The 20277-nt window shown below is 41.4% G+C and overlaps 2 protein-coding genes across 3 annotated transcripts in view; one reads left to right on the forward strand and one right to left on the reverse strand.

The window, feature by feature from the left end:
- The window catches only part of GLDN (gliomedin), a 73753-nt gene extending 60620 nt beyond the window's left edge, over positions 1-13133 (reverse strand). The window contains exon 1 of one of the 2 annotated variants that reach the window (XM_042824695.1): positions 13101-13133. In XM_042824695.1, coding sequence (XP_042680629.1) covers positions 13101-13127 — 27 coding nt within the window. In that variant the 5' untranslated portion in view covers positions 13128-13133. Of the gene's footprint in view, positions 1-11662; positions 11683-13100 lie in introns of those variants that run through there. The other variant, XM_042824697.1, reaches the window with a different exon arrangement.
- Positions 11487-20277, forward strand: part of TNFAIP8L3 (TNF alpha induced protein 8 like 3) — a 41857-nt gene continuing 33066 nt past the window's right edge. Inside the window, 1 exon segment of the mRNA XM_042824700.1 lies at positions 11487-11721. Coding sequence (XP_042680634.1) covers positions 11487-11721 — 235 coding nt within the window.

Consider the following 20277-nt stretch of genomic DNA (forward strand, 5'->3'; position numbering starts at 1 on the left):
AAACGGTGGAATCAATCATTCCTTTTCCATTCAAATTTCAATGAGTTTATGTAACTTTGAAGCTCTTGTTTGAAGCTTCAAAATCAACACTGCAGAGGCAAAGTTACAGCTTCATCCATCAAACAGCATTAAGTCAATTGTACTTGTAGTAGAGCTGATTGTTGAATTTCTAATAAAATATCTTCTCATCTGAAAATGTCATTTGCTGAAACTGAACACCTTCCCCAGAAGTTTTTTTCTTCCAAAAATGTATCCTCAGGCCAACGGCACTATTTGGCAGAAGGGAAATAGTAATCCCAAAATTAAGATGGGATTATTTAAAGCTGTTCTTTCTGTTGGCAGAAACTTAGGTTGAAGCCTTTACTTTAATTAACATTTCCATTCTGCCTTGTTTTATGGGTTTGTAGTGGTTTTGGTGTGTTTTTTTTTTTTAATTTGGGTTTTGGGGGTTGGGTTAGGTTTTTTTGTTTGGTTGGTTTTTTTTAAGTGTCCAATACAAGTGAAAGAATACTTAGAACAGAAAATGTATTCGAGGTCCTGTAAGTATACTGAATTAATACACTGACTAGGGTTGAAAGAAGAGGCTAAAGCTGAAGAATAGCTGAGAACTTCAGGCCATATGCATGCATAATGAGCACTAACCATCTCCACTAATTCTCTGATCAATCCAATGTTGTAATGATACAGGGAAGGTGAAGAACAATCTGACCCATGAGCAAAGGGCTTTGTTATCATTCAAAATAAGTTACTACTTCATTACACAAGGAGCACATACGGCTTTCTTACGGGGCATACATCTAACAAGCATTCCTTAAAGCAACACCTACAAAATATCTGAACTGATTTAAAATAGATATAGGTCTAGTACAATTTAATACTTCTTCACAAAATATTTTTGCATTGTTTTGTTACTGAAGGAATTTTATTTTAGCTGCTAGTGCTAAAAGGAAAAGCATGGCAAACTTTGTTCACCTCTTCTATAAGACAAATGTACAGTCCAAAGACTTAGTATTTCCACTGAGAGACCTTCATCTGGACAAGAAACAAACTAATCAAATATGCTTTGAAACTTGCTAGCCTGCCGATACCCCAGCTGTGTTACTATGGCAGACAATGCAATGGGAGTGACATCCCCATCATAATAAACAGCTAAAATAGAGACAATTCTATTACAAACTAAAATGCACATTTTGTCATCTGTTACTATAATACACAACTGCTGAAAATAGGGTCTCACAAATAATGATAAATATTCATTAGGACACCATTACAAAGCTGTGAAAAACACGGTCAAACCGAGCTCGCGCTGCTGGCATGGCCGTATTACAAGTCATGACACCTTCTCTCTAGATGCCCTCTCAACTGATTCTGAGCAATCCTTTGTCCTGAACATCAGGAGGTCACGTGAATGCTCAGGATTTCACTGCAGATTCTTAGCGCCTTGAATAACAAGTTTTTTAAAGAGGCACAGAAGAAGAAGAGTCTACAGGTAGGCTGTAATCAGTCAGGGAAAAGTCAAGCTGGGATAGCCGACCAGCTAAAAAGAACGAGAATGGATCCAGAAGACTCTCTCATGGTAGAGAGAAGGGGAAAACTTGAGGGGTATCATACACATCTTTCTTCTTTTGCTCCTGTTTGGAGTGCAAGATATCAGAACAAAATGGAAAGTGGCAAAAGACAAAAAGCAGCCCTACTCCATTCACATACCAACACACTTGGCATATTGTGTCTGCATGACTGAAATTCAGTTTTAAGCAAATATTTCAGCCCTCCACCTGCTGGCTATACTTAGTGCCTGCAGCCTGCAAGTCAACAGTCAACGATTTAGATTCCGCACTGGCAAAGTCCAAACTCAGTATTATTACAAGGTAACACACCGTGTTCATACCTCAGAAAAGGAGACAGTGTCAGCTGAGAGGTTACTGAAATTACAGTCTCAAGATTATAAATGATACAGCTACAGTTCTACAGTAAGAAAAAGAAATGCTGGAAATTTAGATAGATACCAATTTAGAAACCAAGGCCTGAGGTACTAACAAAATAATTTGCTCTTTTCCCCATAGTTTTTATATAAACACTCTGCACTGCATCTCAACTGGTCATCAGCTTATCAAAGTACTCTGAGGAGATAAATGAGAATCCTTTTTTCAGAATATTAAGTTAATGAAGGCATACTCCTCTTAGCTATATCTATAGAGCCGGGTTAATAATAACAGGCAAAATCTGAAAAAGGAACAGATAAACCTTTGTAATTATCTTGATTACCAATAAAGGGAGTGAAGAAACATGAGCCAAACAAAAACATCACCACCCACAACAGGAGGTGGAGGTTTTAATAACCAAATATCTGAAACAGTCTCGAGATTATTCCAATATTCCAATTATTCCATATTCCAGCCCTTGCTCCACCCCAGGACTTGACCTACCTAAGTGCACAGGAAAGGAGAGACATTCTCCATAAATCAGAAATAAGAGAAACAGTGAATAAAGGCTGAGTCATCACAACCAGAACTCCAGTTTCCACCTACACTTGCACAAACACAAGATGAACAGCATTGTTTATGAACACTGACACATCTTAATATCAAATGAGTCATTGCATAAGGTATTTCAGGATTTTTACCATAGCACATGGCACAGATATAACAAATGGACTGCTTAAATCCAGCCCACGTGTTCTCTGTCCAGCACTTCATAAGGTTGCCTTTTCACACAGCATGCACTTTTCTCCGCGTTAAGACAACCTCACTTTAAACAGAAGTCTACTTTTGAAACTGAATTTGCTATCCTAGAGTAAGCCTTGCTGGTGTTCAGTGTAGTCTTGCATTATCTACAGCACTAACTGTCCATGCTTGTACATGTCTTACATCTGCTTTCATTTCTAAAATCAATCCTTAAAATTTTGAAAAAAAAAAAACATTTCAAGCTGCATAACCACTTAACCAAGGAGAACATCTCCCTGCTGGATCCTGAAGTTCACATCATCTGACTGCAACAGTGCCAGCAAACTGAGCTGCTAACAGCAAACTCAGAATTAGTCCTCACTCCTCCCTATGATGCTGTGAAGCAACAGCAGCACCACCACAGGATCCACATCTCTCTGACTGTGCTGAACACTGCTTTTTAGAACTCACACACTCAGAACTCATTAGAGTTCACTCATTAATCCTTCATTTAAAAAAATTAACAAACAACCAAGATTACACAGGTCCAGTTTTACCCCACATAAAACATCTTTAACTCCTGTACAACATCACGTACCATAGATCCTTCTCTTGAAATACATGGTACAAAGAGCTGCGTGGCACCTGGCTTTAACAAGGTTCTGTAGAGGCAGTTTAGAGGTCATCATCTGAACTGAGTTTTGTTATGTGTGAATTCTTGTGAACAACTGTTCTTTAAAGCAGTGGGAATATTATTTTTTAAGCTAATCAACTATCATGCTTGCTTTGGTCCCTGATATTCTCCTGCAGCATTTATGTTTGTAGACCTGTTGATGTCTTCCCATCATTCTTCATATTCTTTCATTATAACACCTGTTGCAGCAGTCGATCTGCCCGTAGGCTTCTGATATCCACAGTGAATCCACAATGACTAAGCTTGCTACTCATTTTAACCATGGACACAGAACTGAAAGTGTGGTTATATAACCAGCTCCTGGATGCTACCCGAAATCTGTTGCTTTACTTCTGATCTCAGGAATGAAGTGGGCTTCGTAGCCTTGCACAGAGGAAGAGGGCTCGCTTTCTCACATTTTGAAACGCAGCATCATCTCTTCAGGTTTTGCTTACGTGCTGAGTACTCCCAGCGAGGTGCTGTCTATCCACACACTCCACTACTGTACGAGTTGAATTCAACACATTCATATATTATTTTAAAGGTACACTGCATCCCTCAAATGCGTACACAAGAGAAATAATTCACCTGGAAGCGGTCTGGACAGCAAGTTTCTATGTAATTTCATTCTCTTTACTGGGAATGTTGTAGAACTACATGTAATCTAATTGTTTACATTGCATGCTCCTAAAACAACCCATAAAATGCAATTTTAAGTCTGGGTTGATAATATTTAGTTATTTATAGATTGGTGGCTAGCAGAACGCCTTCTGCCATGCTCTTAGAAATGGTCATGAAGTAACATCCACACACTGTCAGATGAAGATGTTTCCATACTGCCCTTTAAGTCACATCAAGCTCATCAGAAACCACAAACAAGTCTATTGACACTGTACCATTTGCAGTAAAACCTTGGACATCCATGATCTGTTCCACATGCACAAACATCACCTATGATAACCTTTAGTTGGAAGGGTGCTACGGTGTTCATCAGAAGTTCTATACGAAGACTAATCTCAACTATTATTTTGCTGTTTCAGTCACAGGTGTATCATTCCTGGACTGAAATCCCCAGCATTGATTCTGTTATCTTCCCAATGCGTAGAAAAGTCAGATGGCTATAAAACAAGAATGACAGCACTCAGCACAAAGGAGCACCACATCTGGTCAGCCACAAATCACTGCATACTTTAAGACTTCTGATAATATCTAACTTGAGAAGTGAAATTAAATGTGCAATCCTTTGCAGATCTTGGATTTTTTTATTTATTTTTTTTCTGTGTGTGTGTGTGAGAAAGCACATATAGCAGATTGTAGTAATTGAAGAGGTCTAGGCAATACTGTGATGTGAACAAACATTAGCCTCCAAAACACAACGGTTTTGAAATGAAATGTCTGATGGTTTCTTTTATTTCTGTTGAATAGAGGAAAGCAATACAGAAAAAGGAATGACTTTGTTATTTGCTAATGTATAAAACAAAAAAAAAAACCTTGACAAAATAATGGTATATAAAACCATTCTGAAGAAAGTACAGAATAGGTCTCCAGTCTCTTAGCAACAAAATTTTCTCTGCTTTCTCAGAGTATCATGAAGTTGTGGAATCCTCCTCCCACACATAATTTGAAATCAAGGATGAAAACACAAGAATGACCCACCTTACTGGCTAGAAGCTGAAAACACTTTCACAGCCTGCTGAAACACAGATCAGCAACAAGCAGCATCTGTTGCTGCCTTAACTGAATTTTACTTGCAACTTAGCCATAATCAATAGCTAAATGTAGCAATCAGAGAAGCAACCCAGGTAATAACAACAAAACCCAACAAAACGTGGAAAGAAGAGGAACGTGACATTAAAATAACTTCAGCAACCACATCAAAAATTAAAATTAATGTATGGTAGTAGAGGGAAAACTGATTTTAACTGGGAGCTCTCCACTGGCTTTCTCTAGATAGCATCTGAATGAGGTCAAAGCAAAGGCCATTCCCTCCAGTATTTTCAAATGATTCCCTTAAAATAGTGTCTATTTTCCCAACCTAGAATAGAGAAAGCAGAAAGAAGATTCATATTCTGGCTAGTCAATTTAATCCCGTAAGATCAGTAATAACAAAATTTAAAATCACAAGCTAAATAAGCTAATAAATAAGCTAATTTATTAGACCTTTGAAATAATAATAGGCCACTTCCTGGCCATGAAAACAGAGAAGTCATGGCCTAACCAATGTGATTTGCTCATTGTTTCATCAGAACTTTTTCCACCAATAACAGGTGCATTTTCACTTCCAGAAAATAGCGTTCCTTTCTTTCATTACTCAGAATGGAATGTAATGAATGAAAGAATTTGTTAATCTACAGCAAACGGCAGAGACGATTTGCCAGCTGGGCATCCTTGTAAGCACAGAAAGAATTACCATCCCTCAAAACAATGGCAAAGGATCTTAATAATAATAATCACTAAAGGAGTACAAAAATCCAAAATGCTCAGGAAATTCAAATTAAGGTTCAATACTGAAAGCCATAATCTACAAGCAAATTCCTTCTTTTTAAGGGAATAGAAAAGCAACAAATCTAACAGCCAAAAGATTGGACATGAACGTTTACGTCATTCAGCTTTGATGGAAATCTTTTTATAAGATGAGAGAAGAAGAAAAGCCTACAGCTTTAGGGAAGAGGAAGATACTTGGATCTGATCAACCTCTTACTGTTTCTACTAAACTCCTCTTGTGCTCATCAGCCCCTAGGCTCAGTCTATTTTTAAGCAGGTGAAAAACATCAACTGACAGAATTATTCTTTCTGATAACCTACCAAGAGCAATGCATTTCAGTGCAAACAAAACCAGAAAAAATTGTTATTCTTCCAACATCCACCTTATTTCTTTTCACACTGAAGCTAAGCTTCAGCCCCAGCTTTAAATCCAATGCAGCAAGAAATGCCACAGCATAGTTTTACACCAGTACCAGGATGCAGTCTGGCTGTGACTGCTCCCTCAGATCTTCTTTAAGCCCACACCACCAAGGTAGAACACAATTCAAGTCCAATTACTAAAAATGTCTGTACAACATTAAGTATTCAGAACTGATGCCCTGCATCTCTTACTATAGCAATATATACAGGCAAAAAATACTGCACTCTTTGGAATTTCTCTCCCCAACATAGGACACATGCATACTGTCTAAACAAGAAGAGTCAAAACTCTGGATCTCTGAGTGTGTAATGGCACACAAGAATTGAAGTAATACAGACCCCTTGTTCAATATTTGAATTCTAAGTTTACAATTTGAATTTGCAAATCACCCATGGATGCATTTTGCAACTACAATTTATTACAAATGCACACAAATGTAGGAGAGCTGCTCCAAAAGTAAAGCCTCCTATTTAATTATGTAACTCATCATGGCAGAGGCAGATGTTGGTGGTATGGCAGTAGAGGCTGAACCTTCCCAAAAATGTTCCATTACATTTTGTTGATGTGTGACAAAAGGCAGCTCAGGGGTGAGTTTGACAAATGGCATCTGACATGAGAGTGCAATGAAGCAAAGGAATGGAATTTAATTCCTTCATGGGGAAAAAAGCTGCATCCATCAACATTCATCAACACCTATTGCCCATTTATGGAGACCAAACAGAGGATGTGAGCACAGCGAGGTGGTGCATTTCAGCAGTGATGATAACAATATGAAAGACAAGCCATGCTCCACACAGCTGTGCAATTTTTATTATTATTATTATTTTTTTAATGAGTGTGACATGCAGACTCTTATTCACTGCCTGTGAAAATGCACGGCTAATGATGGTATCTATGTAGAAACAGTGTATTGTAGCTGAGAATCTGTTCTATCAAATAATGTTATTGTCCTTTTTGTATCTGTTTTAATTTCCATGGTAATAAATAAGAGGCATTACTTTTGGAGCAACCTACATATACATGTATACTGTATATGTATACATATGCTGGCTGGCTTCTAGACATCAGTAAGAATCTGGTAGTTCATGAGATGACAGAAGTACTGACAAAGGAACTACCAGCCTTTGGTACTGGTAATTACGCTTCGCCAGTAATTATGCAGATAGATTTCAGGTTGTTTCTGATTTCCCTGTGATGTCGACATACAAGTTACCCATTTAATGAAGGTGAACCATTACACAGAATATTCCATGAGCATATCAGACTGAGGGAGATGCTGCTCTGTTGAATACACTCTGTAGAAAGAGCACTTAAAAGGCATTATCACAAGTTGTGAAAGAAAGCTTTAGGAATCAGTGCTACAAATACTGCATCCTTGATGCTACATACCTAAATACTACTAAAGCGATCTGTGAGATCAGAGCATACAATCATACATCTCTAACATAGAGCCAAAAAGATTTAATCCTACCCTTGTGTCTTCACAGCCTATTACAGGTAAGTGAAACATAAAGGTGATGTACAGGGGGGCCTGTGATTTAATGATGAAGAGAAATGAGAGTCTGCTTGATGGGATAGGCTCAGTTTGCAAGAGGAAATGTTAGGCAGGAAGGAACAGAGGCAGTTTGCCAGCTTTCTACTGTGCAGAAACTGAAAATCTAAGAGTTCAGGTAGGGCTCAAAAAAGTAAAGGTAGAACCCTGTGCATCACATATGACTTTAAAAACCATATTATTATACCATTCTCCATATTCCACAACAGTCCTGTAAGATACATACATAGATGCTACTGTAGCTGGGCTGCACAGGTATTTAGAATACAGTAAAATTGTACGAGCATGTAAGCATGATTTGCAGATTTGCAGTGAGGAAGCTTTTAGGATCTGTGTTTTTTTTTTCAGGCAGATCTCCAGCACTCAGATCAATGAGAAGGATTTCAGATAAGTTCCATATGGTGTGAAGATCAAAACCAGATGGAACAGAAATATGAATGGAGGGGCCATACAGCAACACAGCCACAACAGACAGCATGGTGTCACTGGGAGTACCTGTAACACCTGGGGCAGCTCCCATCAGCTCTGCTGCCAGCTCCCCTGGTCACTTGTGTTTGTAGGGATTTGCTGATAAGTGTATTAAATGAGCCTTGAGAAAAGACACTGTAGTTCCTAAACATCCTGAAAACCTCTGTGTGTACCCTGGTAATAAAGGGAAGACGCAGAGCTACGGGCAGTACTTTACTTTATAACACTAAATATTATTATGAATATACATAATTTATACTAAATACAAAAAAAAAAACAAAAAAAAAAAAAAACAAGACATCAACATCCTCTATGTGAGGTTTAGTTTAATACACATCTAACTAGTATATATATTGCTGTCAGTAAAGCTTGTGTGTTCTTCTCTGCACCAGTATTGCAATGAGTGGAAACTGTGAGGCTCAGAGCTCGAAGCATATGGAATTTTCCAGGTCACATGTGAAGCCAAGCACTGGACTCCGCTGGGCAGGCAGAGGGAGAAACTGAATTCTAACCATATGTTTTGAAATGAAACAATATGCTCTTCTGTTATAGCTGAAGACTTCAATAACCGCTTTACAGTCAGCAGCAATAAAAAGGGAAAGTAATATTGAAATAACATTTGCCATGGAATAGAAAGTAATTACAGCATAGAAATGAGAATGCCCAATGTATATATCACAAGTCTGACGCACGACAATATTAAGTTATATCATTTCCATCACAATATTTATTAGGACTTTCTTTTAAAGGACAAGAATTAAAACAAGTAGGATTCAGTTGCCATATGAAATATTCCAGGCAAACACAGAAGCACTTGTGCATTTCATAGGATCACAAAAACTGATCTGTCCCTTTACCAGCTGAACGATGACCAGGGGCAGAGAAGTGTGAAAATTCAAAGCTTAACATCTAAGTGCGATGGTAACAAATATCCACACCAAGCTGGGTAAAGCCTAGCATACCTCGGGAGCACAGACAGCTGCATTGCATCAGTCTCATTCCATGACTCAGAGCACGCTGTACCAGGCAGTACACACACCCTCTTTGGGCAGGATGTGTTCTACCATTGCACGCCCCTGCAAAAATCATTTTGGTATTTTGCTTTTTCTGCCCTGCTTTGCTTTACCTCACCCAGAATTTGTGAGGACTGGAAATTACTGCTGGAACATCACTTAATCAAAAACAGTCCGGAAAATAAAGTGATTTTAAATGCAAGCCTACTCTTCCCATTAGCCTTAAATTATTGTACTATTTCATTGGGGGAGTGCTTTTAATTCCCACTCCTACCAGTAAAAAGCAAATAAATAAAGCAAGAGAGATACACAGATTAAACTCTTCCCAGCTCTCAGATTCTGGTCTTGCTGTGATATCTCTGATTATCTTTTGACTTAATCTCAGCGTTTTCCTATTGCCATGTCATTTACATCATGCTAGTAGATTCCCTGTAATCGATGTGATGTGCACACACTTCAGATTTTGCATTTGCTCCTCACAGTGCAATCACAGAATCACTAAAATTTCAATGTTTTTCCTTATACTAACTTACTGCACTATAATCAGCAGTGTTTGCAATACCACTTACGGTTTAATGAAAGCAATTACAAACAAAAGTCAAAATTTGTTTCCATGGAACTGAAAACAAAGGCACTCTCATAATATCACAGGCCCAGAATCTGACAGCAACTTGCCAAATTGTTTTACATCTACTTCTCACTCTAAACACTGAAGATCATCTTCAAAATTTGCAAAATAATAAACAGATAGAAATGAGCCTTTCATACAGTTAAACCCTGCAAACCACTGAAATTCAGGATTCTAATGCGTGTGTATTCCAAGGCCAGGAAGTTCCAGGTCTGTTGCTTCTTCAAGCTCAGACAGATTAGATGGCCAAGGAACATACTAGGATTTACCTGCAGCTATAAGGCAAAGTCTGGCTCCATTAAAAGGTTCTCATTTCATGAAAACTAAACTGCCATTTTTACACCTGCACAGCATAGAATAATCATACATCACCGAAACAAGGCAGGGCCTCTTGGTTCAGCCTAGAAAACCTTTTGTCACAGTGCACACAAAATAGAGAAAAGCCTTCATGTTTTTCAAGAACATCAGGCACAGCCTGATGACAACAGGTAACCTCACACATGCAGATTGAAGGCAGCATTTGGGTATTACTATCCCCAGCAACACAAAGCTCCACATGGTTCTGGGAGAGAAGCAGTGGGTGCCCCATCCCTGGAGACATTTGAGATCAAGCAGAAACAGGCTCTGAGCACCCGACAGATCTGTGGGTGTCCCTGTTCATTACAGGGGGTTGGACTGGATGACCTTTAAAGGTCCCTTCCAACTCATATACTTCTATGAATTACAGAACAAAGAAAGATAGATTTGTGTTCTATAGCTATAAGAATAAGCGTCTGGCTGGAGATTGCAGTGGCCTGTAAAGATGGCACCGGCCCTCATGATGCAACTTATCTACAGCCCAAATAGATATACCAAGTCTGTTTTAGGGCACAATTTGGTTCTCAGTTATAAAAGTAGCCTTGCTGTGACTTCCATATGAGAATTAAAGATACATTTGGCTTCTAATTGCAGGAAAGCAAGGAGAGAAGAGTGACCAGGGAGAGATCTGCTGGAGTCCCAGACTCACCAGCACCAAACTTGCAGCCTCAACCACCTGGCCTTTGAGATGGTAGAAGGCTACAGCAGGCTGTGAGCCATACGCAAAGTGCACCACGTCTGAACTACAGTTTCCATGCTCAGAGTCAAAAGCAATCTTCCAACATAGCCTTCATTCACCAAATGGTGCTGGCAAACAGCCCACCAACGGCCGCCACATTCATCTCTCCCGTACTCTGCCAGGCACTCACTAAGCAACGAGAAGTGGCACATCTCTGTTGGCCTCTGTTATCCTTTCACGGATGGTGAAGAAGACCAAACAGGGATCATTGCGGGGAAGGAGCAGTGAAGGGAAAGTGGTAACTGAAAGTCGGGGGATGCCCACAAGAACAAAAAGGGGAAAGAAGGGCAGCAGAGCGCTGTCAGTTCGGTCCCATTTTAAGCCCAGGACCCCAGCTGAGGAGGAGGCCGCAGCTGTCGGGCAGCCCCCGGCCCTCCTCCCTGAAGCCCCTCCGGACGGCCCCAAACTCGCGTAACGCTGAGGCAGACCGCTGCCTCCTCCCACCCCCCCCTCCCCGGAGCCCGCCCGTCCCCTCGCCCCGGCAGCCAATGGCACGGAGCGAGGTGCTGCCTGCGGCGGCCGGGCGGGGAGCAGAGGAGAAGGAAGAGGAGGCGGCAGGCGCTGCTCGTCGCTTGTTCCCCGGCTCCGGGCGCTTCTGAGCCGCGCCCTCGGTTCCCTGCCCCGCGCCCGGAGCCGCGCCCTCGGTTCCCTGCCCCGCCGATACCTGCAGCATGGACTCGGACTCCGGGGAGCTTAGCGAAGGCGAGCTGGTCTCACCTGCAGGTAAGAGGACCGAGGTGATGCTGGGGCTGACTGAAAGCCGCCGATGCTCGGCGCGGGAAAGGACCGCCGCCGTCCCGCCTGAGGGAGCGGCTCGCGGGACTCGGTCAGCTCTCGGGATGGCGGGAGCTCCGCGTGCCGCACACAGGCTGCAAGGAGCAGGAGGAGCGCGGCCGCTCTCTGTCCCGGCCGTTGCCCGCCAGGGGACGGAGAGAGTTACAGCCACGCGTGACGTGACAGCCGGTTACATGAGCAGCGCTGGCGCTAATCTGAGCCATTGTGCTTTATACCCAGAGGGGGAAAAGTTTCTAAGGCTGCTCGGGCTCCCGCTGCAGGACGTCGGCTGGCGGCCGCTTGCAGGCGGTTAGCCCGCCCTCAGGCCGCCGGACGGCTTCGGCTTGCGAGCCCTAACTTTTCACCAAAAGAGCGTACAAATGCTGCTGCTGCTGCGCTGCAGCCTGCGTAGTTCTTAGATGAGGCAGAAGGAAGAGGAAAATAATAATAATCCCTCCTGCTTTTCCAAATCTCCATATTCTCACGTCCTGTGCAGAACAATAAAAAGGGTGTAATCAAACGGTGCCCTCTGCAAGCAATGAAATGGAGACAAACTTGCATGAAGTGCAACGCTACAGAGGGAACCGGCTGTACCCCTGCGGCTGGTGCACAGCCGTGGGCTCAGGGCCAGCTGCCCGGCGGTGTGGGCTGTGGTGGGGGCACCGGCAAGGGCTGACCGAAGTGCAGGCAGATCCACGTCCCCTCCAGCTGCCCACCGTGCTGGCACCTCCTATGAGAGCATTAAACCAGCGTGAGACTAGCAAGTGCAATTGGAGTAAAGATCACCATAAACAGACAGGAAGTTACCGTGTTATGTTATGAAGTAGTCTGCGAGAAACACATTTTCACCTCCGTCTACTTTAGACCACAAGGATCTCTGAAATCTCATAGTAGTTCTGTTAGCACAGATAGGACGAACAACCTTAGGAAGCCATAAGATAAATAGGTGTCATCTCATCTAACCTTTATAGTCTTCAGTCTGACCCAGTGTTATCTATTAGAGGCATCTACTTGCAACAACTTGCTTTGTATTTTCTTATTTCTTTCTCTAGATTTTTAGTAAGACTGGTAACAGGTGCTACAGCTCCTTACAGACATAAAGCTCCGTTAAGCTGAAGTTATCAACAGAGATCACCAACAGTTGCAGTTTGTCATCCAGATACACAAAGCAGTGCCTGAAGTTAAAAGCGTTACATTTATAAAGGAATTAACATAGTATAGGTCCACATGCCAACATCATACTCCTGCCGTAAAAAGATTTTTCTTTTAAATAAATTAAAAGTAACTATACTTAGACTGCCGTAAGTGTATTTTATGTCATCACTTACTAGCTGCCAAGAGCTGATGTTCATCATGCTCCTCTGCACTTTTCCTTCTTAGTGCTAGATGAGGGAAGAAGAACCTGGCATTTTGACTGAACGTGGTAGATGCCTATAGAATAAAACTGGAACAGAGTGAAAACTGTTTTTGTCTTAACCAGCTGCAATCAGGTTTCCGTAAATGGAAGTGTTATTGCTTGCTGTTTGTATCCCTCATCCTCTCCTGATTTGCCCAGCCCCCCTGCATCTCATTTGGTCTTTCTCTGTACAGTGCCATATGTGCAGTGCAGTACCTCGCTGGCCGTGGGTGTCCTGCTGTCAGTCACTGCTGCAGGCACAGAAGCAGAGAGGTTACAGCACAGCTTTCAGTCACTGTACCATACCCCACACACCCAGTGACCAGGGGCATTCTACCTGTGGATTGCAGGGCAAGCAGAGTGCCATGGAGAAATATTTGGGTTGAAGCCCCAAGAACGTCCCAGTTGTGGCCATTGATCTCAGGACAGCTAGGGTTTCATGCCAAAAGGGCCCATTTAGCTTGTTCTCCTTTAGCAGCCCTTGCACTCCAAGTACAAACAGCAGTAACTTCAGCTTGCACAGCTGCAATCTCTTACGGCCACTGTCCAGTTTTCAAGTTGTTCACACTCAATGCAATACCTCACTAACATCTTAGACGCTGGTGCAACACAGATGTTTAAACCTTGTTCAAGGTCTGCTTATCCTACAGTACTTGGCCTTTTGCTCTGCCTGGGGGAGCAGCATTGCTCCCATCACTGAGACTTGGGTGTGAGCAGAGCAGGGGTCTTCTTCGTGTGCCCCCACCATCTGCCACACGTGCTCAGCATCCAGGAGCCAGCTGGAGGCTTGCACTGAGATCCCAGCAGCCTCATTTCCTTTAATAGCTCATTTAAAGCCGAATCTCCAAGGAAGCAGAAGTAGTTTTTCTGTATTCTAAATGTGTTGTCATGATAGCATCTTTATATTTCTTTGGTGCAGGCAAAAAGCTCTTTATATGCTAGTAGCTCAAGATGTTAGCTCTACTTTAAAACAACAGAAACCACAGCTCAGCACACCAGAGCATCCAACTCCACAGCCTCAGCTTCCACCAGCCCAGCCTGCTCATACTCATCCATCATTGCTTTGCATTGAGTTGTTCATATAGTCAGGAATTATATACATTTTATATATATACATACATACTTGTACACACACACAAGATAGAACCCTGCTGAAAGCACTGAACAGATCTTTGCAGTTTTAAAAAAAAAGTGCATTTAGCACTATGTTCAGTGAAGTTTCTTGAATTTTATTATATACACTACAAGTCATACTCCTTTTCTTGTCCTATAGATAAGCTTCTGGAAGCTGAGCAAGTAATCTTAAAATAGAACATTGTTCCCATTTTTTTCCTGTCCACCTATTGAGAGGTGTGGGGGTTTTGTTTGTTGGGTTTTTTTTTGTTTTTTTTTTTTTTCCCCCTCTCATTTTTCTTTTAAGTCCTTCAGGAGAATAATGTATTTTTCCCCCAGTTCTCTCCCAGCAGCCTACCATATGAAGGTATGATCTGCTGTGTCACCTTTCAGACCAGCATTTCACAAAAATCCAGGTCATCTCCAATAGCAATTCTTTAGCAGTGGATTTAGGAATTTTCCTTGCAAGGGAAAGGCAGCAGACCTTCATTTGGTGCGCATCGCCCTAGGTCCCTCAGCTGAAACAGCAGGAATTCAGCCAAACAGGTTTTTTTTAATACAATCTTGATTTAAGTCTTTCTACAAGCTACCAGGTCAGAACAGAGGTTTCTGTGTTTGTTTAATAGAACTGTTACGCTACACCATTAACATATGGTAACTAGAAGCTTGGTCTTTGAAACAATACCGATATTTTCATTAGGCTTAACATATCCTGCAGAGTAGACTGTTGCTGGTGCCTTCTGCAGCTTTCCTCCCACTGAAGTCAAGAGAAATTTGGCCTAGGAAAGAGAGCAGCTTGTGCTCCAAGTAGAGCTTTAAATTGGTGATAGGATTTCTTGGAACATTAGCCCTGTGAAGGCTACAGCTTTGTGTGATGCCAAGGAGAACAAGATGAAAACACCCTTATGCCAGGCTTGCATCCATAAAGACAGTGGGAGTCTTATAGTCTTCAATAGGGCCAAGATCTCACCCTGTGACTGCTGGCACAAAAACATCGATGCATTCTAAAATATTTGATAATTTCTCTGAACTCTACCCTGAGGAAAAAACACGTGCTTAGTAAAAACAACAACAGATTTAAACATTATTTAGTGCTGTAAAATAGCCCCGACAGACATGAATATTTTTTCCAGAACTGTAATGTTATTTGAATCACAAATGCTTAGCAATTTTTTTTTCCCCTGAAAATTATTTACCACGCTGTGTGAACTGCCTGTACTTTTGTGATATTCATCTCTTGATCCTTTTGCATATTTTAACAATGTTTTAAAAAGCTCAGTGCCGTTTGAAAGCCAATATAGTCTTGTAAATAGAAAGTTAATTTGACAGTGTACTGTGAGATATTTAGCAACATACAAAATTATTGGTGGCGTTGGTAACATACTTGAGTGCAAGCAGGCACATTGTAGTTTTTTTGCAATATCCTGCTGGACATTTGAACAAATATTTATTAAATCATGATAAAGTATACTTTGCCCCAGGGAACTCCTGTGTCTTTTAATAGGAGGGGTTTCAATTTAAGAAAAGAACATTTTGCTTTTACATGGAAAAAAACAAGTCACATATGGAACAATATCTGCTGGGCTTCAGGAAAGCAGGCAGAAGCAGTAGGTAATAGCATGCTGTAAGCATGGAAAGAAGAAAAGACTATTTTTAATGGAAGCTGCAGACTCTCCAAAATGCTTCTGTAATTAAGTGCTTACTAATACCTGTTTAACATAGTACTCTCCTTTCTGCTGAAAAACAAACGCAAAAAAGGAAAGCTGGTTTAAATGAGAAGGATAGACAAGAAGTAGCATGTCTCAGAATCCCATACTCCAAACCCTCTTACAGGGCTCCATGGGTGAAAATGCAGGCTGTGGCAAGCATGTACCCAAGTTCTCTGCCAGGACAGGGCAGGTGAAAGACACCTCAGATGAAAGGGCAGCAGCTGCAGGGCAGGCCATGAGCTGAGAGCCCGCCTGGGTGAGTTCTCTTGGACTGCCTCACTCTTCCCTCCAGAGAACACATGGGCTGCTGACTGGCATACAGACCCCTCTTTAGCATAGGGACTGTCAGATTAGGAGCCTCATCCAAATGAAAAAAGTAAATCTCTGAAGGGCAAGAACCCAGTCATGCTGTGTTGGTCATACAGACCATAAGTAATCTCATCCTTGTGAAGCTGAGAAGACTATTTGTTTGAGCAGGTCAACCTGTTCAGGCTTCTGTTCTTATATAAATCAAGTGGAAATACAACGTTCATAAAGCAGTTGATTGAAACCTAAGCCCGCCTGTTTGTGCATCTGCGGACCAGACTGCTGAGCAGCAATCATGGATAGCATATGAAGTTATTATGAAGTAATACCCTTTCTCAGTAGCTTTGATGCGCTCCAGTAAGAAATTTGTACCGTAGTAAAACACATCCCTCCTGCACACATCAGAAATAAAAGGCAGATGTCATCAAGGTTTTCTTCCCACTTTTGAGAGGATGGCATATTGAATTATGTGGTCTCTGAAGAGCTAGTCATCATGGATGAAGCAGATTCTGACTCTCAGTTGGGGATAGTGGGCAGGCTTATTGCTGCGCATAAAAATTTGCTATTCTTAATCAGAATTTAGAAAAGTCCGTGGATAAAGACAAACCTTGCCTGCTTATGCATAGGAATATAAAGTTGCAACTGGTCACAGTCAGTGATCATTTCTGTCTGCCTTAGATAAGCCTGGAATGACAGTGGATACCATTTGATATGACATGTTGGCCACAGCATATGCCCTATATAAAGCTACACACACTTCCCCTCAAAAACCGTCACGCCTTTTTTGTATAAATGCTTTTGTTTTTTAAAATCTTTCTTCACATCTGCACCGAAGACTAAAGAAGTCATAGCAGGAAAAGCAGGTCACCTGAATTTTCTTGGTAAAGGAAAGTTGGAAGAATAAAGCTGCGAACCTTAGGTAAAAAGGAAAACAGTAAATCAGCCCGATTCCTGATTACATCAGCTGAGTGAGAAAGTTCTTGAAGACCTGGCCTGCTTGAGAAGCCTTTTCTATGTTCCTTTTACCTACAGTATCACCTGGGGTGACAGCCCTCCCCAATCTCATGAAGTAAGAGAACCTTTTTAATTGTTAGGAGCACTTACTGTTTTTTCTAATGAACTAAACAGAGCTTGGCTGTGGGCCCTAGCAGCGGTAACTGAACTGTTTATCTATTAATATCTATTTTGGCACTGCTTAAGCCCACGCAAGATAGCCTCCCACAAAATGTCCTGGCATGACTGAGGATAACAGTGGCCTGTGCGAGTTAAACAACATTTGGAGTGTGGGAAAGAATTCAGTTTGTATCCAGATGGCAATATTAAGGCACTCAGAGCAGCTACACTGGGCCAAGACCTGGATTTGGAGCCTTACCCAAATAAAGTGAAGTTCTTTGCTGCTTACCTGCAGAAATCTCGTTCCAATTAGCTCATGAGAGGGGAATCTTATAAGCTGACAGAAGTCTAGTTCTAGGAACTGTATGGAAAGCTGGGACACAGTTTCTGCAATAATCACAATTTCATACCCAAGTCTCAAACTTTCACTTGAGAAGCCAAGCTGAGCTCAGGAGCTGCTCGGTAGTCAGTGGTTTTCTGCTCTTTACAGAAGCCATCGTTACCGAAAAAGACTGAGGAACAGCAAAAGTCACTTCTCAGTCCTTCCCATGAGTTCCTTCCCAGTGAAGATTCTGCCGTCAGTCTGTGCTGCCTACAGTTCTCCTTCCTACAGAGAAGCCAAGTGAGCGGTCTCAGGATAGATACAGGTTTCACTAACATCTGCCAGCAGAATAACAGATTGCAGATTACTTCACCATGAAGACATTTGGTCTTCTTGCCAGTGCTAGTTTAATATGAAAGGTAATCTTCTGCTAATTTATAATATTTGTGTTTCAGAACACCTCTACCACCAATGACCATTTTATTTCTGGCATTAACTTTGTTTATCCAAGCAGCTTAAGTTTTCCTCTCTTTGAAGAGATTTATTAACACTATTACTGTGTCACTGTTTCCTCTCCAAGGAGTTTTCTGTTTACTTCCAGAGCATTTAATTTACACTGTCAAATCAGTGACAAATGCAGATCAAAGAAATCCAAGTTTCCTGGACTTTGAAAAGTGAAGATTTTGAGGAAGTTATTTATTTCAATTTTCATTTTTCAGATGACATTTCCAGTAAAAACTCGGTACCATGTAGCATTATGCCAGGCACATGTCAGTGCTTTTTGTTTACTCATGTTTAATTTTAAACTTCGTGTATTTGTGCACGACTTCCCCTCTCACTCCAAGCAGAAGGAGATAGGAAAGAGGTATCAAGAACAACCTTCATGTTCACTTCAAAGCAAGTTATAACTATTTTAATGCATCAGCTATAAGTATCAAAATAGTGAGGCATCTTTTCATTAATGATCTCCATCGTTAAGGAAAATGTTAAATCATAGATCCAAAATTATCAGTACAGTCATGACTCACAGCTGCTGGATTTCTTAGAAAGTAAAGAATCAATGAGGAAAAAACACTTCAGTTACAAATCTGGGAATGGAATAAAACAGTTCATGAGTATAATAATAATAATAATGTAAAGACCTCACAGAATGCCAGTATGACACTTCTTAACAACTTGTACTAATGGATAACCTTTAAATATATCAGGCTCACTAGCACACACAAAAGATAAATAAGAGCCATTTTTGATCAGTGTTTGTACCTGGTCTCTATCAGAAGCTAACTTTTAAGGTGCAAGTCTAGCCAGAGAGAACTCCTAGCCAGGAGTATTTGTTCTTAAAGAGTGTATTCCCACATCAGTTCTTAAAGGTTGGTGTCAGACACCATCCTGCATAAGAAAGAAGTGACAGCACTTTGCATCTCCGGAGCAGACACAGCTGAGGTTTCACTCTCGCCAATCCCCTGCTTTCCCCCACTAAAAAAAAGGAAAAAAAAAAAAAAAAAAATACCAGCAGTGCTGGTATTGCTCCACAAAAAGTACTTCCTTTACACAAGTCATACAGAATTGAAGAAAAGCCAAGAACAAATCATCTTTTTAAAGACAGATGAATACCAGTGCTCACCATAATTCCATGATTCAAATGTTATATTTTGGATTGAATAAGATTCCTGAGAACTTAGAACACTCCCAGCTCACGGCTGCTCATCAGCCGGTGTCAGTTTATCCTCCAGACCAAGATACCTCTTGCAGCTTTGAGGACTATTTCCAAACAGAACTAGGGTTCTTTCTAACCAGTTAGTATCCAGCCCTAGGTCAAAAGAAAATCATGCTGATCTCACACTGATGTTTGGTTGTTGCTGAGTGATGGGTGCACACCCAGGGAGGTGGGGAAGAGTTTCAGTGCTGTATGGTGGCACAGGGCAGGGCCACACTGCACTGTGCTGGGTGCACATGGCCCATAGGTTGGGCAAGCCTGCACTACTCTTTTGCAAGCCTCAACTCTTTCAATCTTGGTCTGATTTCTTGTTCTTAACTCATTTCTTTTCAAATACTCTTGAGTTTGCAACTTCTACTGTTGTGAAAAGCAAATGCTGTTCCCTTCAAAAGGGAAACTTGGAGTAAGATACTGTCATCTTAGAGGAATTAGACCCTGGCAAACAAACAATCCCAGCAGCGTGTTTACAGATGAGAAGGATGTCAACCTCGTTATTAGGGCATATCTAAAAAAAGAAAGTTCGATCTTCAAACTCCAAAGCAGGTACCTGCCCCAAAAGGAGAACGTGCTACTTCTACAGGTAATGGCAGCTTCTCTCTTATTTCCAGAGTGCATTTCTGAACACCTGCTTGAAGAAACAGTATATTCTCACCTCCTAAGTTAAAATCCTTGGGTCTGAACAGCAGGTCCAGGGGCAAAATTGCATTTCTCTCCAGACAGCACCCACATATTGAACAGTAATGGGACCATTACTGATCAAATGAGATCAGAAGAGGACACTACTTTATATAAACATAGCTTAATTAAAAGGAAAATAGAGCCTAGCCCT

Source organism: Centrocercus urophasianus, unplaced genomic scaffold, assembly GCF_019232065.1.
Source record: "Centrocercus urophasianus isolate 14NV4802_14NV808 unplaced genomic scaffold, USGS_Curo_1.0 seq_23, whole genome shotgun sequence".
Classification (NCBI taxonomy): domain Eukaryota; kingdom Metazoa; phylum Chordata; class Aves; order Galliformes; family Phasianidae; genus Centrocercus; species Centrocercus urophasianus.